This window comes from Peromyscus leucopus, chromosome 18 (genome assembly GCF_004664715.2).
Source record: "Peromyscus leucopus breed LL Stock chromosome 18, UCI_PerLeu_2.1, whole genome shotgun sequence".
Lineage (NCBI taxonomy): Eukaryota > Metazoa > Chordata > Mammalia > Rodentia > Cricetidae > Peromyscus > Peromyscus leucopus.
Window position 1 is genome coordinate 44,733,100 of NC_051078.1, and position 26,085 is coordinate 44,759,184.

Sequence of the window (26,085 nt, forward strand, 5' to 3'; positions counted from 1 at the left end):
ATGAGGTAAAGGTTGAAAGGATCAGGCTTAGCTTTTAGTGACAGTAGTTATCCTCGTTACTTTAAAGGGAAGCTGAATTCATTGGAAAGCAGTTCTTGAAATATATTTAAGTGATGTAGTATGTTATTAGAGAATTAAGAGAGCATAGGATTTGAAAGCAACCTTTTAAATTATTTTAATTTTCTTTAAAACAGGCTGAAACTAAGTTTTACAATGGTCTCTTGTTCTATGGTGAAGGAGGTAAGTTAAAATTTTAGAATTGCTTTTATTGCTACCTATTATGAAGCTAAAGTGAGCAAAAAGCTAGCAGACCATTCTTGAACTAACATGGTTATAGAACATGTAGAAAAACAAGCATTCAAATTTTTTAAATATTTATTTATTTTGTGTTGTGTGGGTGCTGGGAACCAAAGTTGGGTCCTCTGGAAAAGCAGCAAGTGCTCTTAACTGCTGAGCCAGCTCTCCAGCTCCTAGCATTCAGTTTTTTCATTGCTTCACTGGTTTGGTTAAACAAGTGAAAAGTAGAGTCATGGCAGCAAATTCTCTAGGACTGGTGTTTGTTGTTTCATCAGTGAGAAAGTCCTGTGACTGGACCAGTTTTGGGGTTCACTTGGTGGTGAGGCGTGGCTGTTTGAAAGTGTATATGGTTTATGACCATGCCGGTTTCCCCTTCTGTGTAAAAGTCCAGTGTTTTTGGTCCTGTGCACCAGTGAAAGAACTGTGTCTCTGTGGCTGAATTTAAATAAACACTTGAACTAAACCTCACACTGCTCTTTAAGCTGCAGACTCCAGCATGGTGGAAGGGGACTGCCAGATTCAGATGGGGAGATTCGTTTCCTTCTTACAGGTAACTACTTTGTTTTACTTTCTCTTGAGCCAATGATTCATTTATTTGAGACGGGGCCTTATGAGGTAGCCTTGGCTGTTCTAGAGCTCACTATGTAGAGTAGGCTCCTCAAACTTATAAGAGATTCATCTGTCTCTGCCTCTTCACATTCTGAGATTCAAGGTGTGCATCACTATGACTGGCTGAGTCTTCTCTTTATAATTTTGCATAAAGATTACACATGATTGAAGAGTTCTGAAACATTCGATGCTGAGGGCTCGTACTCAGAGAGTGAAATAGTTACTTAGCATGGGGTTATAGTGTAGGAGATCATAACTCTGGAATGGTTTCTAAGGGATTTTAGGGGAACATCGAGAGATGTGAACAGTTGTTTAAATTTGTTTTAATAGATTGTCTTAATGGGATTTGTATAATTTCATTTATGGACAACTTATCTTTTTAAGTTTAAAAATGTGTTTGGGGGACTGGAGAGATGCTCAGCCATGAAGAGCACTGGCTGCTCCTCCCACAGGACTGGGGTTTGATTCTCAACACACAACCACGTTTATAACTCCATTTTGGAGGGACCCAATTCCCTCTTCTGGCTTGGGCACCAGGCATTCTTGGTGCATAGACATACATGTAGATGAGACCATACACATAAAAAGTAAGATAAAAATTCAAAAACTTTTTTTTGTGTGCTGGAAAGCTTGTTTTGGTTCATTGGTTAAGAGCATGTATTTTTTTTCCAGAGGACCCCAGTTCAGTTCCTTACACTGGTTATCAGGGTCTTACAGCTACACGAAACTTCCTCTCTAGGGATCCGATGCCTCTGGCCTCCATGTGCATACCTATATGTACAGGCACACACATACATACTTGACAAAGAAACAATTTTTTTGAATACTTTTATTATAAACTCTTACACACACACACACACACACACACACACACACACACACACACACAGGAGAACTAATGCAGAAGCTTGCTCCCATAGGAGCCTTGTTTAGTTGCACAGTAGCCTTATGGTTGTCCGAGAACACTCTGGTGTCTGTAAAACAGCTGAGCGAGCTAATGATGCTTCTAAAGTATCTGAGGGAAAGTGACAAGTGGGTGTATCTGGATTTGCTTTTTTATACCACCTGACAATCTTTTAATTGATTTGTTCTACTTCTGGCTTAGGGAATCTTTCTATATCTGCACTTATTTCTGCCTTTTTGCTGTGTTTGTGTTTTTATTTTCCTGCTATCGTTTAACCTTCAGAAGTTTAACAACCAATGTAAAATGAGCTGTTTGAAGTTAAAACCTGATGTTTAGCACATTGATAATGCCTGTATCATAGCACTCTAAGCACTGAGAAGGCTGAGTTAGGATACTGAGTTGAAGAGTAGTCTGGCCTATGTAGCAAAAACCTGTTTAAAAAAAAATTACACATTATTTTTATTTTCAAAGACTTCAGATTGTGTATAGGTCTCTCACTAGTAACTGTGTAAAAAGTTCACTGTCCAGAATTCATCTGATGTGTTTGGTGAGCTGTGTGTGTGTGTGTGTGTATAGACGTGTGTGTTTTCTGTGCATGCATGTGTGAAACTGCTCTTGGTGTTGGGGAAGACTAGCACATAAAAGCCACAAAAAGTCTTGCTCAAGGCTTACAGTTTAGAACAGATGAAGATTTCATAAGGTTTTAAGTATTTCAGGTGGAAATTGGTTCTGTAAGGTTAAAAGTTGAGAGCTCCTGTAAACAAATTTTCAGATCTGGGCAGAGTAGATCTGAATTAATGATTATCGATACACGTCTGTGGGGTAAGTGCTATTGCACTTGATGTGTGCCAAGCTACGTCTGTGATTAAAGATAACAAATGAAGTTTAGTGACAAGTGGAGATTGCTGTTTGTTACCTTACAGGGAAGGGTGAGTTGTCCCTGCGGTTTAGGAGTTGCATGAGTGACTCAAACAGTCGGCTTAGATGGGGTGGTGAAAAGCAGGGCACAGAGGTGTCAGGAGGCCAGAGAAGGGCTGATTGCTTGAGGGCTCCTAAGTCTGCTGCAGGCAGCTGGAGAGCTGACTGGAAACATTCAGCCCTGTAATGTGCACTCACCTTGTCATTTCAGGAGCTGTCCTGTTTTGTTACCAGGTGCTATGAAGTGGTGATGAATGTCATCCATCAGTTGGCTGCTCTGTATATCAGCAACAAGTAATGCACTTTAGAATTGTTTTGGCTTTTATGAAATAACAGGAAGAACTTTTTGGAAAAGTAATTATTTAAAATAGCTTTTTATTCATTTATTTACTCAGTATGTACGCTGAGGATGTCTAGATACTGCTGGAGGTGTGTATTCCTTTTTTTAAATGTGTGTATTTATACACTAAGGAAATGCAGTTTTCACTAAGTTCATGAACCTGATTTCTGTCTGTGTGAGAGTGTTGGCCCAAGAAATTTAAAGAGGTTTCATGATAGAAAAAAAGCTGATAGAGAATTAATTCACGAGTAGTGTGTTTTTTTTTTCCTGCATACATTTAATTGTCATGTAACTTTCCTTAAACTACCCAGTCTTGGGGATGGAGCCAGTGTAGGCAGTCTACACTGAAAAAGAACTTAAAATTCTTATGATCTTCCAGGTGAGATGTCCCCGAAATTAAGAAAACTGACCAAATTTTCATAGTGCCCTTGCTATTTTTATCACCAGAAATTATATCTAACATTTGATCAGTTCTTTGTATTAATTTCTCTTCATCTACTGTACACTGCTGAGGAATATGACTCACACTTTAATGAGAGCCCAGACCCAGAGGTAGCATTTCCAAGATCTCATGGCAGCTTTGGTGCTGTTCTTTGTGGTCGCCAGTCCATTGTTCCTACTGTACCATCTGTGTCATAGTCTATAAGTGGGTGAGGTACATGTTCCACTTCACTCTGATGTGCTTCTGATCAACTGGTGTTTGTGTTTTCTGGCTCTTCACCAAAGTGATCATTATGTGAGGAGCAAGTGAGTGGTCGCCCCACACCCCCACGCCCCCACACTCAGTGCAAATGAGTGGTCACTCCACACAACACCCCACACACCCTTCAAATGAGTGGTCACTGCACACCACAACACCCCACACACTCTGCAAATGAGTGGTCACTGCACACCACAACACCCCACACACTGCAAATGAGTGGTCACCCCCACACCCCCACACTCAATGCAAATGAGTGGTCACCCCACACACACACTCAATGCAAATGAGTGGTCCCCCCACACCCCCACACTCAATGCAAATGAGTGGCCCCCACACACCCTTACACTCAATGCAAATGAGTGGTAGCCCCATACTCTGGGTGGAATCCTGAGGACTTTCTTCCTTAGTCCTGCTATAGAAAGATAATATTTAAAGATTTTTTTAGTTCAATTTTAAATGTGCATTCTGTATTCTGGAATACTTTATATGTAGTTTGATATATAAGTACTGCATGTATTGAGGAAGTTGTAGGAAATAAGTATGGTAAAGCCCTAGAAGCCTGATGCATTGCTTTAATGCTTTTTTAATGCTTTAATGAGTCTGACTTGTTCTTAAGGTCTTTTCCCAGGTACCAGTGTTGATAGAGTCAAAAGATGATAGTTGGTAACTGAGAAATTGATTTATCAAGTTTGTTTCCTCTTACTTTTTATGCCAAGGCTCATCCTTTAGGTTTAAAAAACTCAGGTCTCTGGCCAGTTGTCAGGGCTTGACTCATGAATGGAGCACAGCAGGGGTAGCCCAGACATGGTATTGCCTGCTACTTTAAGATAAATGCATATTGAAATTCAAAGAGTTTCTGCTCTTGTACTGATTCTTGAATTTAGAATGAACTGTGACCATAAAGGATTTTTTTTTTTTTTTTTTTTTTGTAACTTGGGTATTATTTTATTATAGGATAGGACCCAAAATTATAGAGACAACTGGAGTTCATTTTCAGGTAAAAGTTAATTTTCTATTTGACTTTGGAATTTGTGTGATTAGGAAGTATGATAATGCGAGCATCCCCATTCCTGTTTCTGTGTTCCCCTCTGTCTGTGTAGTTGACGAGCCAGCTCTTATATGAACTGGCACTTGTAGTTTTCCCAGTAGTGTTCCACTGCAGATTTTCTGTTGTCAGTGAACACATCTGCAGGGTCACAGTTACGGAAGAAATATGAGGTAAAATATACTCTGTGTAGGCTAGTACCATTTGAAGCTCAGATCTGTAGTTAGTAAACCCATTGATGCCTCTTTTCACTAATTTAATAATGAACCCAAACGTGTTTTGCTTTAAATGTTCACATGAGACTTCTAACTAGTGACTAAATGATAATCATTAAAGGTTTTTTGACAGACTATGTATGAGCACTTGGGAGAACTGCTAACAGTTTTGCTTACCCTGGATGAAATTATTGATAATCATGTGACACTGAAAGACCACTGGACTATGTACAAAAGGTACGCCAACTAATATTTTCAATAGTTTGTATGGCTCATGTGTTAGTTCTGGTAAAAACTAAACAAATGCAGATTTTTCATATTCTTAGCAAGACCTAGAGATCTATGTTGAAAAGGAATTCGTGTCCACCATTTCTTTTTATTTGTGTGTATATGTTTGTGTCTGCCTGTCTTCATGTATGTCTGCACATGGTTGTGTGTGCCTAGAGAGACCAGAAGAGGGAGTTGGATTCCCTGGAGCCAGAGTCACAGGCTGTTGTGAGCCACCTGATGAGAGTGCTGGGAACTGGACTCGGGTTTTCTGTGCAAGAGCAGCTCAGCTCCTAATCACTGAAATAATCCTCCAGCACTGTCATGTCCAGTAATTTCATGAAGACAGTCTGCCCCGTTTTTAGATGAGTTTTTTTTTATAAGCTTGATATAAGTGAGCATTCTCAACATGTTATAGAATGGTTAAATTTTCTTTCCCCATTGGGGTCTGTTCAAGTGGAAATTTTTGCCTTGCATTTCATTTCATCTTATTACATACCCTGGGACATTCTTTTAAATTCTTATTCAGTTTATAAGTAGTCACTAAGTACTTAGTTTATACAGAGCAATAGGCAACTGAATATAAGATGGTTAAAAAAAAGCATAAAAATTTTATTGGCATTGCTCCATTCACATTTTCTAGTGTGGAGCACCAAGTAAGAATAATAAATACAAAATTTAGTTTCTTGGAATATGTTTAGCTTTTAAGAATTTATTAGATAGATGTAAGATCTTTCTTTAAATCTCCTACAAGGTTACTGAAGTCTGTCCATCACAACCCTTCAAAATTTGGGATTCAGGAAGAAAAATTAAAGCCACTTGAAAAGTTCTTGCTGAAGCTGGAAGGGCAGTTACTTGATGGAATGATATTCCAGGTAAGTGGAGGTTGGTGCAGCTCAGAATTACAGTGGGACACTTTTGTAGAACACTTTCAAATTTCTTTTCTTTAGAAAGTGCTTTGGCTTATAAAAAAAATTTCATTATTAGTATATTAAAGCATAACTCAGTATCTAATAGTAAACAAAATGAAAAGTTACTTATAAAGAGGGTTTTTAAATTAAACTATGCAAAAATACAGAACTGAGTCAGACATGGTGATGCACCCTTGTAATCCCAGCACACAGGAAGCTATCCAAGACTCCAAGGCCAGCCTGGGGTACAGAGTGAAGTCTAGGTCACCTTGAGATACAGAATGAGACAAAATCTAAGGACTTTAAAATCTAAGACATAGTAACTTGCATTAAATATTATGTTTGTTACTAGCTTCTAGATTTAGATTTTAAGATTAAAAAGTCTGAAGGGCTGAGGATGCAGTTGAGTGGTAGGGTACTCACTTCTTTGGCATGTTCAGGGTCCTAGATCTATCTAATCCCCAGGCCTGCAAGGAACAAATCAAAACCCAAAGCAAGACAACACAAAAGTTTAGTCAATTCCTGTACACCCAGTGAATGTGCACAGATACCACCTTCTGAATTGAAATAACTAAAATCACTTAGAAACATGATACCTCTTAGTTCCTCGATGTATTGACAACGCAGAAGCAGTACCTCAGCAGTACTGACGGGGGATGTCCTGCTGGAAATGATACTGTGTTCTCTTTTGTCTGCTTCGGAGTTAGGCTTAGTTTTTTTCATTAGCACAATTTGAACAGATTGGCCCCAAATGAGTTTATTAATCTCTTAGATGTTAAATGTAGTTATTTTTGCTCTTTTTTTTTTTTTCTGGAGACATTTCTACATACAGAGTATGCTAGGAGCTGGGCATTGTGGGTCATGCCCATTATCTCCTAGCACTTGGGAAATTCAAGCAGGATTATCATAAATTTGAGAACAGCTTGGGCTACAGAGTGAGACCCTGACCAAAAGGGGAGGGGGGAAGAAATGCTAAGAAAGTAATTATAAAATAAATGGATGGATGGATGGATGGATGGATGGATGGATGGATGGATGGATACTCCTAAAGGGTACTTTTTAAAAAAAAAAAAAAAAAAAGATGTTGCAACTGGAGAGATCCTAGCATTCATATGTTGGCTCACAACCATCAGTAACTCCAGCTGCAAGGTATTTGACACCCTCTTCTGCCCTCTGTAGGTGGTTCATGTATGTAGTACAGAGACATACATGCAGGCATCACACTTGTACATATACAATTTTGAAAATGCTTTTAGCTGATGTGGTGGAACACACTGTTAATCCCAGCACATAGGAGGAAGAGACAGGAAGATTTTTGGTGATATTTTATTTGTATGTTAATAAATAAAGTTTGCCTGGAGATCAGAGGACATAGCCAGCCATAAACAAAAGTCAGGCAGTGGTAGCACACGCTTTTAATCTATCACATGGCAAGCAGAGTCTCTGTGTGTTCAAGGACACACTAGGGAACAACCAAGTGCAGTGACACGCCTTTAATCCCAGTACCAACCATAGAGACCTGGAGGCCTGTACAGACAGGCAGTGACAAGGAAGTGAGGTGGTTGGGCTGAGAGCCAGTGAGAGGGCAGAACAGCAAGGCAATAAAAGCCTGAGTAGACAGGAAGTAGCTCTCTCTTGGGAAGCTATGGCAACATGGTGAGCTAAGGTTAGCTGGTGACTCTCACTATCCCTGATCTCTATGGCTTTTACCCCTATATTTGGCTCTGTGTTTCTTATTTAATAAGACTGTTTAGAAATTCATCTACACAGATCTTTGAAATCGAGGCCAGCATGGTCTACATAGCAGGTTCTAGGACAGCCAGGGCTGCATAGATCCTTTCTCCCTCCCACCCCCCACAAAAAAGGGAAAGAAAAAAAAAACTTTCCAGTACATGAGCAGTGATTTCTTCTATTCCTCTCTGAGCTTCACTTGGATCTCTTCAGTTGGGGTTTGAATGCCGGATGATGGCGCTCACTGTGGGTACATACACACACACCCCATCACAGCGTTTAGATATGAAAGAGCATGAGACCCAGTTTGTAGTTAAAATGAGTACAAAAGCAGTTCACCTTACCTAGGTGTTTGGTAGTTTGTTTGTTACTGAGAGTCTGAATTTCTCTTCAAATGTTTCCTAACCAGGCTTGTATTGAACAGCAGTTTGATTCTCTCAATGGAGGAATATCTGTGTCGAAAAATAGCACTTTTGCGGAAGAATTTGCACATAGCATTCGCTCAATTTTTGCAAATGTGGAAGCCAAACTTGGTAATGTGAATTTCGTGTTTGAGTTGTTTATCAAGTTTGTATTTCCTTAAATGCCTGATTCGACTAGTTTGTTGTATTTTATGTTGTTCCTTTATAAGGTGAACCTTCTGAAATTGACCAGAGAGACAAGTATGTTGGAATTTGTGGGCTCTTTGTACTGCACTTTCAGATTTTTCGAACTGTTGATAAAAAGTTTTATAAGTCTTTATTGGACATTTGTAAGAAGGTAAGAACTTGAAACTTTGTATTTTCAATTGTGATGTAAATTTTGATAAAGCTAGTTACCTAAAAGTGCTAAGAAGAAGTTAATTAAAAAAAAAAAAAACAAGTTACCTTTTATGAAATGTGACAGTGTTTAAAAAAACAGTAGAGCTGGGGAGGAGGCATCATGACGTCATGGATTAGTGCTTGCAGTACACTGTAAGGATTGGAGTTCAGGTTCCCAGAACTCACTGAATGTCATGTAAACATGGCAGCCCACCTTCAGTCCAGCACTGGGAAGGCAGAGATGATGTCTTCTGAGCTAGGGATACAAACTAGCATGTATCGTAGAACTTGGGATGAATGAGGTGAACAGTGGAGGGGGACTCCCTAGTGTCAACCATGGGCTTCAATACACACGTGTGCGCACTTGTGTGTACCCACTTGTGTGTACCCACATACGAAAAGGTATACATGCATACCACACATACATGCAAAAAATAAAAGCAGTGATAGTGTTTTAGAGTGCAAACATTCTTCAAATGAGCAATATGGTAAATGAAAATAACTACATTTCATATGAACATTTTGTGTGTGTGTGTGTGTGTGTGTGTGTGTGTGTGTGTGTGTGTGCGCGCGCGCGCGTATGTGCATTAATTTTCTGTTTGCTTTATTTTTGAGACAAGGTCTTGCTGTGTAGCACAGGCTGGCCTCAGTCTCAGCGATCCTTCTGCCTCAGCCTCCTGAGTGCTGGCATTGCAGAAGTGCGCCTTACATACGCACGCCCTGGTCACATTGGCATCCTGTTAGTACTTTTGACATGACTCTGCCTTCCTCTTCGTTTTGTTTTCTCCTCTTGCCCTCTTTCTTACCAGTAAAGTAGAAACGTTTTACATTGTTGATCTTCTTTTGTGCTATTTCCATGATATGACTTGGCTTCAGATTTGAAACTTAGTTTGTGTGTAGTATATTATTAATAATAATATAATAGTATAGTATTAATACTATGACCTGGCAATAAAGTCATGAAGGGATGAATTTCATTTTGCTTTTTATATATTATTAATTACTGTGAAATCTGTGTGTGTGTTAATGTTTAGTCAGAATAAAGTTATACTCAGCACCAACTGTGGGAATCCTTTCATTCTTTCTACAATAAGACACTTGGGGAAAAGACACTTGACTTGTAATATATTGAGATTTTGGTAGTTACTTTGTCTTGAACTCATTCTCAGTGTATTATAACACTAAGCACATTATTGTTGGACCTGCATTTTATAATTTTCTCTTTTCCCTTTATTTCAGGTGCCAGCCATCACTTTAACTGCCAATATTATTTGGTTTCCTGATAATTTTCTGATTCATAAGATGCCAGCAGCTGCCAAACTTCTAGACAGAAAAAGTCTTCAAGCCATTAAAATTCACAGGGATACCTTCCTGCAGCAGAAAGCTCAGTCACTTACCAAGTAAGTTTTATAAAAGAACTGTAAAGGAAGGGTTTAGATACCTTGTTTAAAAAGTACTTGTCACAAGATGAAGTGTGCATACTAAGAGACCACGTTGTACAGTCTCCAGATGAGTCTTTGTTTTTTTATACCTATTTATAATTTATTTAGAGCATCTAGGTGTACATGTGTAAAAGACAGGACAGCTTGCAGGAGTTGCCTCTTCTCCCGTGTGGGTGGTGAGTCCTTGGATCCTGACTCTGGTCCTCAGGCTGTGTGGCAAGTGCCGTCAGTGAGCTGGCTCTCCAGCCCACAGGTTGACTTTCTAAGAACTTTGATTTTCCCTTTTCTTTTTAAAACTATTTGTCGTGTGTTTTCTCCGCCTGCTTGGATCCCTGTGTCAAGCTTAGAGTGTCAGGTTCAGTGGAGGTGCCTTTCCCTGTTGAGCCATCTCCCAGGCTAGAACTATTTTTAATTTATGCTTTATGAGAGTTAATGTGTGCAGATAATCAAAAGTCCCAAAAGCTAAAATTTAAAAGTAATTTTCTCTAGCTCAAGTCTTTCCTGTAACTCAGTCCTGCTTCTAGAAAGACAATTTTTTTTTCTTCTTAGATTTACTTTTTTATTTACTTAATGATGCCAAGTATTGAACCCAGGAACTCGTGCAGTCCTAGGCAAGTGTATCCCCATGCTGCATCCCCAGTCCTTTTATTTGTGTGTTTTTAATCTTTTACTGTGTACCTTTCAATAATTCATGAAACAGAAAATTATACAAAGAGTGCCAATATTTACCATCACTCAGCTTTATAATGAACTATTCTAATTTGAGTACATTGCTAACATGTTAACCTGGATATAGTTTAATGGGAATGCTTTGGGACTCTGCCATTGCCTTGTGTTGGTCATGCATCTTATCACCATCAATGGAAGTGGATGATTGGTGCAGGGCAATGGTGGTGCAGGCCTTTAATCCCAGCACTCAGGAGGCAGAGGCAGAGGCAGGTAGATATCTGAGTTCGAGGCCAGCCTGGTCTACAGAGCGAGTTCCAGGACAGCCAGGGCTACACAGAGAAACCCTGTTTTGAAACCCCCAGCTCCCACAGAAGAAAGAAAGAAGTAGGTGATTTGGTAAAATTGGGCTTCTGCTGCACAAGGGAGAGGAAGACAGATGTCCAGCATTCCAGAGATCCCTTAAGCTGTCTGAGGACTCTGTGTCCTGTGCTTAACTATAGGTCAGTGGAAGAAGAAAGCTGATTTATGCAGGTTTACTCAGGGCAGGTACCAGCAGTGCTGTGCCCTGAAACAGAATTGGGGAGACAATGTTTCCATTTAGATTAAAGACATGGATTTAAGCAGAAAGACAGATACCAGGTTTTAATAGCAGTATGTTAAATAAAAATGTTGTTGGAACTTTAATTCATAGAAGTCTGCCATTCTTTTAGATTGATAGAGTTGTTTAAAATGTTAGTCCACACTTGGATTATATTAACAAGTAGTGCCAGGTTACAGACTTAGCTCCACCAAGGAGTTGGTGCTTCCAGAATTTCACTGAATTTCCCCTTATCCCTTTAAGACAGGATCTTGCTGTCTGGGTTGGTATTTTCTATGCAGCCCAGGCTGGCCTCACAGTCTGGTACTCCTCTTGCTTTAGCCTCCTAGGCCTTAGGGCTATAGGTGTGTGCCATTGTGCCCAATGGCACTGACTTCTTTTTAGATTATAGCTGGTTAGCTGGTGTTTGGAGGGAACGTGTGTGTGTGTGTGTGTGTGTGTGTGTGTGTGTGTGTGTGTGTGTGTGTCTGTCTGTCTGTCTGTCTCTGTCTGTCTGTCTATTTGTCCTCTGTCTCTGTCTGTCTGTCCTGTGTATGTGTTGCTAGAGTTGGAACTCAGGAGGTTTTAAAGTTTGAAGAGGGCTACAAGCTGTAGTGTCTTGTAGTGTAGAGCTGGATTGATGGTATTAGAGGGACTGGGAAACTTGTCTTCTCTTTTTAAGTCATAAGAAGTCTTCAACCTTTAGAGAAATCTGAGGGAAAATGTGGTGTGTCTCTGAATGTGAAGAGGCATTCAGCATCAGGATGGAGTGGATTTGAACTCTCTGGTTCCAGAAGGCTGAATGGTACTTTGAAGGGAAGATGACAGATACTAACTGTGATAGTTGCCCGCATTGTAGTAGGCCTTTGCACGCCACAGCAGGCATTGCATGAAAGACTGTAAGACCACTGAGTCATGGAGCCCTGCTCCATCTTCATAGGTGAGATTAGATTGGTTGACGTTTTAACAGCAGATGGCAGAGCCACATAGCCCAGCTCTTAAGTCGGATGTGTCACGTGCTTCTCTTGGCTATTCACCCCAACTCTCGTAGATGAGGAGAGTTAGGCTTAGAGAAGTGAACTTGGTGAGCTCATACATCAGTGCTCTCTGTGTGGCCGTGTGGACAGTGTGCATGGCTGGGAGCCCAGCAGGCTGTGGGAAGGAAGTTTTGTAGGTGGAGATTGAATATTTTCTTTTCCAAGACCCTTTACCTGGCAAAATTTTACCCTTCAGCTTTTTTATTTGATTAGGTTGTTTTTTTTTTGTTTTTTTTTTTTTTCCAAGATAGTCTTTCTACCTAGCTCTGACTGTTCTAGAAGTCACCATGTAGAACAGGCTGGCCTTGAACTCAGAGACATCTACCTCCTCTTGTCTCTCTAGTGCTAGGATTAAAGGAATGTACCACTACTCCAGCTACCCCTAAGCTTTTTTGTTTCAACATATTCCTGTAAAGTCAGTATAAGAGCTTCGTGGTCTAGAAGGATGGTCGTTTTTTAGTTTTCCTTGCAGTTGTGCCAAAGAAACCTAAAATTCATAATGATGTGAAACGTGGGAGTGGGCTGGTCCTTTCACTTGAGAGAAATCTGCAAAGTGACAGCTGTCTGAAGACAGTTCAAGGGAGCTGGGGGACCGTTCTCTGCTTCCTGCCATCAGTGCCCCTGACACCCCAGTCCAGAGTAAAAAAGTAAAAACATTTTTACTATTTGTGGATCCATTTTGATACCGGAAAAGAACTGCCTTTGAGGGCTAGAGCAATGAGCTTTTGTGACCCCTTCAAGTTGATGTGTAGATATTGATACTACTTTTTACTGGGTAGGGGATTATTTTTTCTTTAATATTTCCCCATTTATACTTGAAAATGGAGCTAACAAATTGGTAAGACACTTGCCCATTTATATTCGGTCAATATAGTTTTCAAAATTTGAAGCAGCCAGGTATGATTGTGTATACCTTTAATTCCAGGACTGCAAATTTGAAGCCAATGTGGGCCACATAAAAAGTTCAAAGCCACCCTGGGCTGCACAGCCAGACCCTTCCCAAACAAAACTAGGCCCATGCCCTCCCTCAACAACAGAATAAGCTAAAACTGGAAGCAGTTTCAATTTTTTTTTTATCCTGAAGAGACAATGATAAGCTGCCATGTGGCTGTAAGACTTGCAGCAGAACTGACAGAAACCTCTGCTTCATCCGAAGTATCTCACCTAAGAATGTTGAGTGCTTTTGATTATGTATTACCATGGTCAGAGTTGTTGTTTTTTCTGCCTCAGTTTCCATGTGACATGCCTGCCAAACATTGGACAGTGAGTCCTGTCCTTTCCTGTTTCTTTACCGCCCTTCTCCTTCCTCCTCCCTCCCTCCTGCCCTATCTTGCTGCCTTTTGTTTGCTGCTGGGGTTTATCCTGAGTAGTAGACAGGATCAGCGTTTGTTCTTGAGCCTTGTGATGGGAAAGGGGCCCAGATTGGGGCTTAATCTTGATTCCACTGTTTACGAGTTGTCTGATGTGGGCGTGCTACTTTGTGTCGCAGTTTCACCTTCTATAAAGTCGAGAGCATAGTCCCTATAGTTAGGTTTTAGGGAAAGAAGGGGAGAGACGCCCAGGGTGGGCAGGAACAGAGAGGTAGGACCACTGAATTGAAGGGTTCTTCAGGCAGGAGAATTATTAACAAGCAGCCAGTACTGCAGGGGCCTGAAGTGTAAGAGGTTGCAGTCCTATCAGACAGAGCACGGGATGTCTACTTTGAAAGGTTTCCCAGGGAAGAGGAGGTATTGAATGGTGAGGAAGCAGACTTAGTTAACATGTGACCTGTACTGTGTGACTGAGATAGACAGGGGAGTAGAGCACCTGTAACGTGGGTACATGATAAGGCACACGCTTTATCTGGACAGGGGAGTCAAATGGTAGTGGTGAGGATACTTTCAGCTTCCAGTGACGGGGCATGGGGCTGGGTGTATTTGTACCTTGCTTGAAGTCCTCTGCTGAGGGCTTGGGTGTTCTAACTGCTACATAAGGTTAATGTGAGGTTTGAATGAGCTAATTTGTGTCAAGCTTAGAACAGTGATTGGCATAGTGTGAGCATTCACATTAGCTTTTAAATTCAGATTCTGGCTGCTTCTACTTTTTTTATTTAAAAATGATTTAAAATAAAAAATTATATGTATCTGACTGTGTGTGCCATATGTAGGTTTCCACTGAGACCAGAATAGGGTGCCTGATCCCCTGGGGCTGGAGTTGTGAAATCCAGTTGTGAGCTGCCATGTGGGTGCTGAGAACTGAACTCGGGTTTTTGCAAGAGTAGGAAGTGCTCTTAACTGCTGAGCATCCCTCCAGCCCCTACATCCACTGTTCTTACTCTCATTGAAGATGTTGTTCTTTCTCCCGTATTGCTACAGTTGTTCCATAGGTGTTACCTCACCGTGGCTTATTGTCACCATGTCGGCCAAAGTGATAGCGATCCTCTTCAAACCAGTCAGAGTCAATGGCCATTCATGTCCAGTGGCGTCCCTTGAGGACTTGAAGTTCATGCTTTCCACAAGGCCGTCCCCAGACTCTTCCCCACCCCACCCCCCCCCCACCTCTGACCTGCTCTTCTGCTCTTACCCTCCTCTTTGGGCTCCAGCCGTACTGGGTGTTTGTTATTACCTAAACAAGCTGGATAGCTTTCCCAGAGTCTTGGGATGTCTGCACTTGTTACTCACACTCCTTAAATTCTCTTCTCTGACATGTTTGCACATCTCACTACCAATCTGGTCCACATCATTGCTCAAAATCACCCAGACTACAGGTCTACGGTGATCATCCTATTTAAAATTATATAACTACTCCAGGCTCTGGTCCATCCCCCCACTCCCCAAAAAGCGTGTATTACCAGACATTTTAAAATTGCTTTGCCTTTAGTTATTGATTTATTATACAACTCTTCTTTCTAGAATATAAGCTTATGGAGCCAGGAGTTTTCATCTGTTGTATTCTCAGTACTGGTGTTAGTGCCTGGCTTGAATAGGCACTCAGTAAATATCTGTAGGTTTAGTAATTTACATATGCATATAGGATTTCTTTTGAAGGCCAGAAACATACCATTCCTGCTGGAAGGAATGCTTTTACTTTTGTCAGGATGAAGAAATGGAAATTATTTTTATTTGTGTTCTGAGTAACCTCAATGTTTTCCTTTGCTAGAGATGTGCAGTCTTACTACGTCTTTGTGAGCTCGTGGATGATGAAAATGGAGTCTATGTTATCTAAAGAGCAAAGGATGGATAAATTTGCTGAAGACCTCACCAATAGATGTAATGTTTTTATACAGGTAGTTGCATTTTCTTACTTAGAATATTTTGGGTGCTATTTCTTTGTGAATTTAATTTACAGAGGTTACACTTGGACACAGCTGTAAAGGGAGGGATATGAGGGGCTGGAGAGATGGCTCAGTAGGTAAGAGATTCTGAACTCTTGCAGAGGACCCAGATTTGATTCCAGTCCCCAGCTGTAGGGGATCCAATGCCTCTGCCCCTTAGGCAGCTGCATTTATGTTTGTTTAATCCATGCATACACATAGAGAGAATTAAACATTTTAAAAAAAGAAAACATTTAAGAACCACAAAAATTGATTTGCTTGTATTTGATCTGGACTACTTAGATTTTTTTTCATAATAGCTATTCAAAGCTATTTCCTTTTAAGCAGGACTTTTTAGCTGTATCCTATAAGTTTTGCACTTTATCATTTTGGTTCAAAATATATCAACATTTTTATTGTAACTAATTTTTGAATTTTAAGTTTTTTAAATTTATTTATTTATTGTGTGTTTGGTTATATGTGTGCATGTGGAGGTAGAGTGCTACCGGTGAGAGTTGTCTTTCCTTTGATCACGTGGGTCTTGATGCTCAAACTCCAGCCATCAGGCTTGGTGGCAACTGCCCTTATCTGCTAAGCCATTTAAACAGCACTCCTTTAAGCTGGGCAGTGGTGGTGCACTCAGGAGGCAGAGGCAGGTAGATCACTTGTGAGTTTGGCTAGCCTGGTCTACAGAGCAAGTTCCAGGACAGCTAGGGCTACATAGAGAAACTCTGTCTTGAAAAACAGCAACAACAAAAGATACTTCTTTCTTTCCAGATACATGAGGATTTCTTTTATCTTTAATTATTACTATTATCATTTTTTTAATTTATTTATTTATTTGGTTTTTTGAGACAGGGTTTCTCTGTGTAGTTTTAGTGCCTGTCCTGGATTTCGCTCTGTAGACCAAGCTGGCCTCAAACTCACAGATATCCGCCTGGCTCTGCCTCCTGAGTGCTAGGATTAAAGGCGTGCTCCACCACCACCCGGCTATCTTTACTATTTTTAATTACATGTATTTATTTTGTGTGTGTGTGCGCACATACACTTAAAGTGCCTCGGTACCAAGTGGAAATGAGGATAACTTGTGGAAGTTGGTTCTCCTCCACCACCTGGGTCCCAGGGATTGAACTCAGGTTGTCAGGCTTGGCATCAAGAACCCTTGCCTGCTGAGCCATCTCGTCAGGCCTGCCTTCTTCGTCTTTCTATTATTGACTTATAGCTGTTAAGGTGATTTCACTGTTTCGAAGCTGGCAGATACCTGGCTTTTACAGCTTTGATAAATATCCCATGTGTAGTTTAGAGTGGTTTGTGTGCGTTTGTCAGTTGTAGGATTTGGACATGACAAGATTTTATTAATGGTTTAGTCTGTATTCCCTAATTACTGAGAGTTTGGTGAAAATGTTCCACTGTTTTGTGGGTTTGTCTACAAATAATATCTATAGTTCTACCAGGTTTTGTTTTCTATTTTGTTATGTTAAGTGTATACTGTTTAGAATTGTTTATCTTTCCAGTGATGGGACTTTTTTTTGTTTTTCATTAAGAATGTCTACTTGGGAACTGGGAATGTATTTCAGAGCTGGAGCATGTGCTGAGCATATGGAGAGCTTGGGGTTTACTTCTCGGAGCACCTTCCATACTAGGAAGCAGTTGTCTGTGTTGATCTCTAGTTGATCTCTTGTGTGATGATACTAACACAGTTTCACAGTGTTTCTTTAGCTAATGTCTACATAGTGTGCCTTTATTGATCCTTATATGCTGCCTTTCTAGCTTCTTAAATGAAGTGTGTATCTCCTGTAAGCAGTGTATATTTTCCCTCCATCTGGTTTTGCTTGAGAGAGAGAGAGAGAGAGAGAGAGAGAGAGAGAGAGAGAGAGAGAGAGAGAGAGAGAGAGAGTGTGTGTGTGTGTGTGTGTGTACATGTACACATGTGTGTCCATGTGTGGGTGTGCTTGCTTCTGTGGGCGTGTGGAAGACAGAACTTGATGTTAGATGTTTTCCTCAGTTACTCTTCACCTTATTCTTTAAGACAGTCTTTCACTGAACCTGGAGCTCACTGTTGCAGTGGGACCAGCTGACTAGCAAGCCCGCTGGGAGATGCCTGACTTTGGGCTAGAGTGATAGACAAGTGCCACCTTGCCTGGCTTTGCTCATGGTGCTGGGATCTGAACTTGGATCATTGTGCTTGTCTAGTGAGTACTTTGCTCACAGAGCCGTTTCCTTAGCCCCCACTTTTGTCTTTTCATTGAGCCATGAACCAGTGTCTGCCCTTGTTCCCTGTGTTTCCTGTTTTTAACAGAGGCCTCTGAGGCAGAGGGTCTGGAGAAGCAGCTCCAGGTGTCAGGCTCACTGCTCTCAGTCTCTCTCTTCCCAGCTCTCGCTCCCTAGGGTCTTGCTAGCTCTTTGACGCCTTCCACAGAGTTTTGATGCATGTCATCTGGCTTTCCTAATGGTTCTTAATAGGAAAGTCATTCTAATATGTCATTATTCTGTCGTTACACAGTAAAGATGAATGGGTTGATAGTGGCACTGGAAATATCACACTTCAAGGCTCCCACTGAAGGGGAGGGGTTCTCTTTCCTACCTTAGATGCTTGTTGTTTCTTGTTCTTCTTTTAATTTTCCCCAGTGTGCACTAAAGTGATAGTCCTCTAGCTGACAGGGTAAGACATATGTATGCCATAGCCTCAGTCTCATGCCACTTTCTCAGGACACTGTCCTCCGAACATTTATTCCTTCTCTAAGCTGAGCACATCTCTTCAGCACGAAGATGTGTGGTTTAGGGAAGCTCACAATTGTTACTGCGTGTGGAGCACCACTCTGGTAGTCAGCCATAGTTATTCCTGGGATAGTGCTTTCTCACCTGTGATTAGGCAGAAGGCTGACAGGCACTTAGCCAAATTAAAAGACAAAGAATGCAAATCAATAAAATTAGACATGAGGCGGGATGGGTATTAGAACAGACACTGAGGAAATTTAGAGAATCATAAGACATACTTTAAAAATCTGTATTCTACCAAATGGGAAAACCTAAAAGAAATGAATGAATTTTTTGTTTGTTTTCTACAACCTACCAAAGTTCAGTCAAGATGAAATAAGCTATTTAAACAGACTTATAACCTCTAATGAAGTAGAAGCAGTCATTAAAAGTCTCCCAACCAAAAAATCCCAAGGCCAGACAGATTCAGCACAGAGTTGTACCAATCCTTCAAAGAAGTATCAACACCAGTACTCCTCACCTTATTCATAAAGTAAATCCCAGGAACTATGACTCTGATACATACAGAGGCCCAACAAGAAAAGAAAGTTGTATACTAATATCCCTTATGAACATAGATTCAAAAATTCTCAATAAAAAAAAACTGAATCCAACGATACATTAAAAAGATTATCCATAATGATCAAGTAGGCCTCATCCCAGGGATGCATGGATGGTTCAGTATGCATAAATCAATAAATGTAATCCACCACATGAACAGACTGAAAGACAAAAACCATATGGTCATCTCATTAGATGTAGAAAAGGCCATGACACTATCCAACACCTCTTCATGATAAGTCTGGAGAGACTAGGGATAAAGGGTCATACCTCAACACAATAAAGGCAATGTGCAGCAAGCCCACAGCCAACATTAACCTAAATGGAGAGAAACTCAAAGTATTTACATTAAAACCAGGAATAAGATAAGGATTTCTCTCCACACCTGTTCAGTAGACTACTTGAAGTCTGAGCTAGAGCAGTAAAACAACTGAAGGAAGCCAAGGGGATATAGATAAGACAGGAGGAGTCAAAGTTAAGACCCTACAAACTCCGCCTATAGCTGATAAACACTTTCAGCAAAGTAGCAGGATATGAAGTTGACCCACAGAAATCAGTACTCTTCCTATTTACAAATGATAAACATACTGAAAAATAAGGAAAACAGTACCTTTTACAGTAGCCTTGAAAAATACGTGTCTTGGGATAACTTTAACCAAGCAAGTGAAAGATTTGTATAATAAAAACTTTTAAAGACACTGAGGAAAAGAAATTGAAGACATGAGAAGATGGAAAGAATACCCATGCTTACGGATCAGTAGGATTAACATTGTGAAAATGGCCGTTCTACTAAAAACAATGTTTAGATTCAGTGCAGTTCCCATCAGAATTCCAATGCAGTCTTCACAGAATTTGAAAAACAATCTTCAACTTCATAGGGAAACACAAAGAACTCAGGACAGTTAAAACAATCCTGAATAATAAAAACTGCCAGAGGTATCGCCATCCCAGATTTCAAGTTATATTACAGAGCTGTGGTAATAAAAGTGGCATGGTATTGTCATAAAAACATGCATTGATCAATGGAAACAAATTAAGACCCAGACATAATCATACCTATGGACATCTCATTTTTGAACAAGAAGCCAAATACACACTGGAAAAAGCAGAGTATCTTCAACAAATGGTGCTGGTCACAGGCTACTGCATGTAGAAGGAGGAGAATGGATTCATAGCAGTCATCCTGCACAAAACTCAGCTACAGATGCATCAAAGACCTCAACATAAGACCAGCTATGCTTTGATATTTTATCTTACCCCATTCAGAATGGCCAAGATAATAAAACAAATGATAGCAAGGATGCCATCCTTTGTACTAGCAAGGATGCTAGGTGGGAGTGTAAACTTGTACAGCCACTATGAAAATCACTGGTTCCTCAGGAAGCTGGGAATTAGTCTACCTCTAGATCCAGCTATCCCACTGTTGGGAATAAGGACTTACTGCAGAGATGCTTGCTCATCTATGTTCATTGCTGCTTTATTCATAATAGCCATAAATTGGAAATACCCTAGATGACCCTCAACAGAAAAATGGAAATGAAAATGTGGCACATTTATACAATGGAATATTACTCGGATGTTAAGAAAACTGAAATTTGTAGATAAATGATTGGTGCTAGAAAAAAAAAAAACTATGTGAGTGAGGTAACCCAGACTCCCAAAAGACAAATTGTGTATATTTTTTCTTATATTTGGATGGTAGCCTTTAAACATCCAGTATGTGTTCTACAGTCTGAATAACCACAGAGGTCAGGTACAGAGGGTGGGGTAGGGGTGGAGGACGGGAGAGGACTTCCCAAGGAAGAGGAAATAGAATGTATGTAGTGTTGTGGATTGATAAAGAGGAAACTAGACTAGGAGAATTAACTTAGAGAGTGTGGTACCACACATAAGACCTGTACATTCCCCCCAGAGGGAGTCCCAGCACTGAAGCTGTTTGCTGTTGATACCTGCTGGCAAAGGGAGTCAGTCCATCCAGTGGAGTGTCACTGGGTATGATACCCACACTCCAGGGCAGGCCCCGCGCCCAGTAGTTGGCCAACACAAAACAGACTCTGTGGTTGTGGTTGTTTTGTTTTTGCTGTGTGTGTGTGTGTGTGTGTGTGTGTGTGTGTAGGGTTGGATATTTGGCTTTTTTTTTTTTTTAATTTGAAGGAGAGAACATAAAGTTGAGTGGAGAGGATCTGGGAAGAACTAGGGAGTGTAGTGATATTTGTGGAAAAACTTCTCTCCAGGTCCCACCAAGCCCCGAAAGTCCGACAGCCCACTTATAAAATAAACACACAGATGCTTATTTATTTAAACTGTTTGGCCTAATGGCTCAGGCTTCTAGCTATCTAGTTCTTACATCTTAAATTAATCCATTTCTATAAATCTATACCTTGCCACATGGCTTACCGGCATCTTCACGTGTTGCTTGTCATGGCGGCAGCTGGCAGTGTCTCCCTCCTCAGCCTTTCACATCCCAGAATTCTCTCAATTCTCCTCTCTGTTAGTCCTCCCTATACTTCCTGCCTGGCCACTGGCCAATCAGTGTTTTATTTATTGACCAATCAGAGCAATTTGACATAAAGACCATCCCACAGCAAACATGATCAAAATATTGTATGAAATTTTGTTTTAATTTAAAAAGAAACTGAAGAAAAAAATGAATATGGGTGTTTAAACCCTTTGGAGGTTTAAATTAAAAACATATGATGGGCTGGAAAAATGGCTCAGCAGTTAAAAGAGCTTGTTACTTTTCCAGAGGACCTGAGTTGAGATTCCACCACCCACATTGGCCACTCACAACCACCTGTGACTCCAGTTCTGGCAGATTCACTGACCTCATTTGGCCTCTGTGGACACCTGCACATGTGTACACATAAATTTAAATATATATTTACTTGTGTTTCTCTGAGCTTAGAAGCATTTAAAAAACACTTTAAAGCCTCAGAAGACTTATGTGCTCCGTCATGAACAGAATGGAGGAGAGAATGTGATCTTGTTTTTGGGCTGGATGGAGAGAAGGCTGATGAACACACAGATACACACTGTTGGAATTGGTCTAGGCCAGTGGTTTTCAACCTTCCCAATGCTGCAGCCCTTTAACACAGTTCCTCATGTTGTGCAGACCACCAGACATAACATTTTTGTTGTTACTTCATAACTGCAATTTTACTACTGTTATGTATCGTAATGTAAATATCTGATGCGCCACTCCTGTGTGACCCACAGGTTGAGAGCCAGTGGTCCACGCAGAGAGGAAGGTGGGTGGCGGCTTGGTGCTCAGAAATTCCTTTGTGTGTCTGCATGAAGGAAGCAGATCCCGAGTTTTCAGTTTCTGACTCCTTAGTCCTTGGCTCCCTGCTGAGTGTCAGCAGGTGGATCTATTCTCTCCCCAGCAGTTAAGATGAGGGTGAGTTATTAGCTATGTCCCTGGCATGTAGGCACCATTTTACTATTTCAGTGAAGACTTAAAAGCTGGTATTCACTGCATCAACAGAGTTCAGGGGACTATTAAGGGCTGCTTTGAAACTCAGAGTGGTATTTTGTCCAGAAGAGTATTTCTAACTCTTTAATTGACTTTAAAAAGGACTTTGAGTGGCTGGAGAGATGACTTAGAGGTTAAGAGCACTAGCTGCTCTCCCAGAGGACTCAGGTTTAATCCCAGCAGCTGCCTAGACCACCACTTCCAAGAGATCTAGCACCTACTCTGGCCTCTGTAGCCACTGTGTGCATGCATTGCACAGACATACACAATTCCCACACACATAAAATAATCAGAGTCTTGAGAAATACTGGTTATTGGTATGCAGACATACATAGAGAACGAAGTCTGGATGAAATCTGTGTGCTTGCACTCAGTGTTTATTTTCTTTTGTAGGGCTTCTTATATGCTTACAGTATTAGCACCATTATTAAAACCACAATGAATCTCTACATGTCCATGCAGAAGCCTATGACCAAAACCTCAGTGAAGGCATTATGCAGGCTCATTGAACTTCTCAAGGTAAGTCAATGCTGTTTATTTTGCCACCGTGACTGGGACAGTAGAATGCTCTAGGGAGGTTTTACTTCCTGATTACATCAGAACACAAACAGGAGAAAGTGAACTTAAAATTGAAAGAAATCTCTGAGAAACGACTAATCAGGCACTTCTTTTTATACAGGGTGTGTGTTGATTGATAGGCTCAGAACTCAGCTAGCTCACCTTAAATGTGCTCAGATTGGTACTCCCTAGCTCAAAGCATAGTTTGTCATGAAGCCCTGGGTGTCCATGTAACTTCCTGAGTGCTCTCTTGAAAGTGAAAACTGGGTATGGACCTGTGTTTACATCAGTGTGATGCTGAAAAGAGTTGAGGACTATCTGTTTAAAAACTTGTTTGGCAGCAAATCTCAACAGATAGAAGGGAGAGTTAGCTTCAGGGTTATTAATGGAAGTGTTAAAAGGCAAGTTGCATGAGTTGAAAAATATTTCTGCTAAAATACCCATTTAACAGTGTTCCTATGGCCGGGCAGTGGTGGCACACGCCTTTAATCCCAGCACTCGGGAGGCAGAGGCAGGCGGATCTTTGTGAGTTCGAGGCCATCCTGGTCTACAAAGTGAAATCCAGGAAAGGTGCAAAGCTACACAGAGAAACCCTGTCTCAAAATAAATAAATAAAAAATAAGAGTGTTCCTATGAAATGAGGTCAGTTTACATGGCACTGTTAATTGTAGTTTAGAGCAAGCACTGTGGTCTTGTTAGTAAGCAGGTACTAAGCAGAGGTGATTAGATGACTCCAGAGTTGGCACACTTAATGGAGTGTAAAATGTTTCTTAGCATAAATTCTTGTAGGTAGAAGAGCCCAGATAAGAAATTAAGATTCAGGTTTGTTGGTAGGTTTCTAGTAATCAAAAAAAAAAAAAAAAAAAAAAAAAAAAAGATTTACCTTAGATTCTTTTTTTCTTTCTTTTTAATAGCTGTGTTAACAAGTATCTTTTTGTTTTTCTCCGAGACAGGGTCTCACTCTATATCAGTGTCATAGTTAGGGTTACTGTTGCTGTGATGAAACGCCATGGACAAAAGCAACTGGGGGTGGAAAGTGTTTGTTTCACTCACAGTTCCATATAACAGTTCATCAGAAATGATGAGGGCAGGAACCTGCAGGCAGGAGCTGATGCAGAGGCCATCGAGGAGTGCTGCTCATTGACTTGCTCCCCATGGCTTACTCAGCCTGATTTCTTATGGAACCCAGGACCACCAGCCCAGCATGACACCATCCACATGGGCTGGGTCCTCCCCACCAATGGCTAATTAAGAAAATGCCTACAGCTGGATCTTATGGAGGCCTTTTCTCAGTCGAGGTTCCCTCCTCTCAGATGACTCTGGCTTGAATCAAGGTGACATAACACCAGCCAGCACACTCAGGTTACCTTTCAACTCATGGCAATTCTCCTGCCTCACCCTTCTGAAGGCAGGAACACCATACCTGGCATTAAGTCAGTGGGTACAAGTTGTTTTGACAATTTTTAATAATCAGCACTTAATGTTAGTGATAATGATAGTGATTTTTTTTTTTTTTTATTTTAACTTTGTTTCTGTTTGGGGAAAAAAAGAAAAACAACCCTACTTGCTTTTATTTTGGTTTTCTAATGATTGTATAAAAAAAAATTCTTTGATTCATGTGGAATCTGGAGTGTTTATAGAAAAGGATCCTCATTTCATTTAGTAGATATCTTTCCCAAGCATGCATTGTCTTTTTATTTTCTTTATGATTTTTAACAAATGCAGGTGCCTAATTTTATTGCAGTTGAATTTTATTCCATCATTATTCCCGTGTGTGTGTGTGTGTGTGTGTGTGTGTGTGTGTGTGTGTGTGTGTGTGTGTGTAGGGATATATGTATGTGCACCTGTGGGTAGAGGCCTGCAATCAACCTCAGATGTTGATTGTCTAAAGCTGTGTATTTTTTTTTTCTTTTTGGAGACAGGGTTCTGGGGCTTACAGGGGAGGGTAGCAAGCTCCAGGGATCCTCCTGTCTGCCTTCTAAGCACTGGGGTTATAAGCTTGTCCCCCCATGCTTGGGCGTTTTTTGTTTTTTGTTTTTTACATAGATGTGAGAAATCAGACTTAGTTTTTCATGCTTTTGAGGTAAACAAGCACTTAAAGACTGAACCATCTCTGCAGCCCCAAGTGTGAGTGTTTGTTTTGTTTATGCTGGTATGTGCGTTTGGATATTTGCCCCCCTACCCCAGTCTCACTCACACATTCCTTCCTTTGTCTAGGGACATAGGGTGTTCTCTAATGATTTTGCAAAGTTCCTTTTGTCTCTTTCAGGCAATAGAGCACATGTTCTACAGGAGAAGCATGGTTGTGGCTGATTCAGTGTCACACATAACCCAGCACCTTCAGCATCAAGCTCTGAACTCTATTTCTGTGGCCAAGGTGTGCAGATCACTATGTACTCTGTACTCAGCATAATTAAGCTATCTGTTCTTGTCTTTTGTCTGCATTTCCTGCATTAGCCTCTTTATTCTGTTCCTGCAGGTGTGTTATTTCTATAGTGCTTTATCCATTGCATTTTGTAATCTTTAGAGTTACCACAGTTGTCCCAGAGAATAATTGTAGTCTCTGAGAAATGACCATGAGTGACTAATCAGGCCCTTCTTTATACAGGGTGTGTTTTGATAGCCTCAGAACTCAGCTAGCTCACCTTAAATGTGCTCAGATTGGTACTCCCTGATGTAATCGATGCAATAGCCGACGCTCAGAGGAAACCATCTAGCTCAAAGCCTAGTTTATCATGAAGCCCTGGGTGTCCATGTATCTTCCTGAGTGCTCTCCTGAAAGTGAAAACTGGCTGTGGACCTGCATTTACATCAGTGTGATGCAGGAGGAGTTGAGGACTGTCTGTTTAAAAAACTACATTGGCGCCGGGCGGTGGTGGCGCACGCCTTTAATCCCAGCACTCGGGAGGCAGAGCCAGGCGGATCTCTGTGAGTTCGAGGCCAGCCTGGGCTACCAAGTGAGTCCCAGGAAAGGCGCAAA

At 40.8% G+C, this 26,085-nt stretch overlaps 1 protein-coding gene across 3 annotated transcripts in view; it reads left to right on the forward strand.

Moving 5' to 3' along the window:
• The window catches only part of Washc4 (WASH complex subunit 4), a 59,710-nt gene that overhangs the window by 7,238 nt on the left and 26,387 nt on the right, over nucleotides 1-26,085 (forward strand). For 2 of the 3 annotated variants that reach the window (XM_028883608.1, XM_028883609.1), the window contains exons 5-16: nucleotides 195-240; nucleotides 780-847; nucleotides 2,940-3,022; nucleotides 4,726-4,768; nucleotides 5,165-5,268; nucleotides 6,053-6,173; nucleotides 8,350-8,473; nucleotides 8,572-8,699; nucleotides 9,980-10,140; nucleotides 15,604-15,730; nucleotides 22,941-23,066; nucleotides 25,375-25,482. In XM_028883608.1, coding sequence (XP_028739441.1) covers nucleotides 195-240; nucleotides 780-847; nucleotides 2,940-3,022; nucleotides 4,726-4,768; nucleotides 5,165-5,268; nucleotides 6,053-6,173; nucleotides 8,350-8,473; nucleotides 8,572-8,699; nucleotides 9,980-10,140; nucleotides 15,604-15,730; nucleotides 22,941-23,066; nucleotides 25,375-25,482 — 1,239 coding nt within the window. Of the gene's footprint in view, nucleotides 1-194; nucleotides 241-779; nucleotides 848-2,939; nucleotides 3,023-4,725; nucleotides 4,769-5,152; nucleotides 5,269-6,052; nucleotides 6,174-8,349; nucleotides 8,474-8,571; nucleotides 8,700-9,979; nucleotides 10,141-15,603; nucleotides 15,731-22,940; nucleotides 23,067-25,374; nucleotides 25,483-26,085 lie in introns of those variants that run through there. The other variant, XM_028883610.1, reaches the window with a different exon arrangement.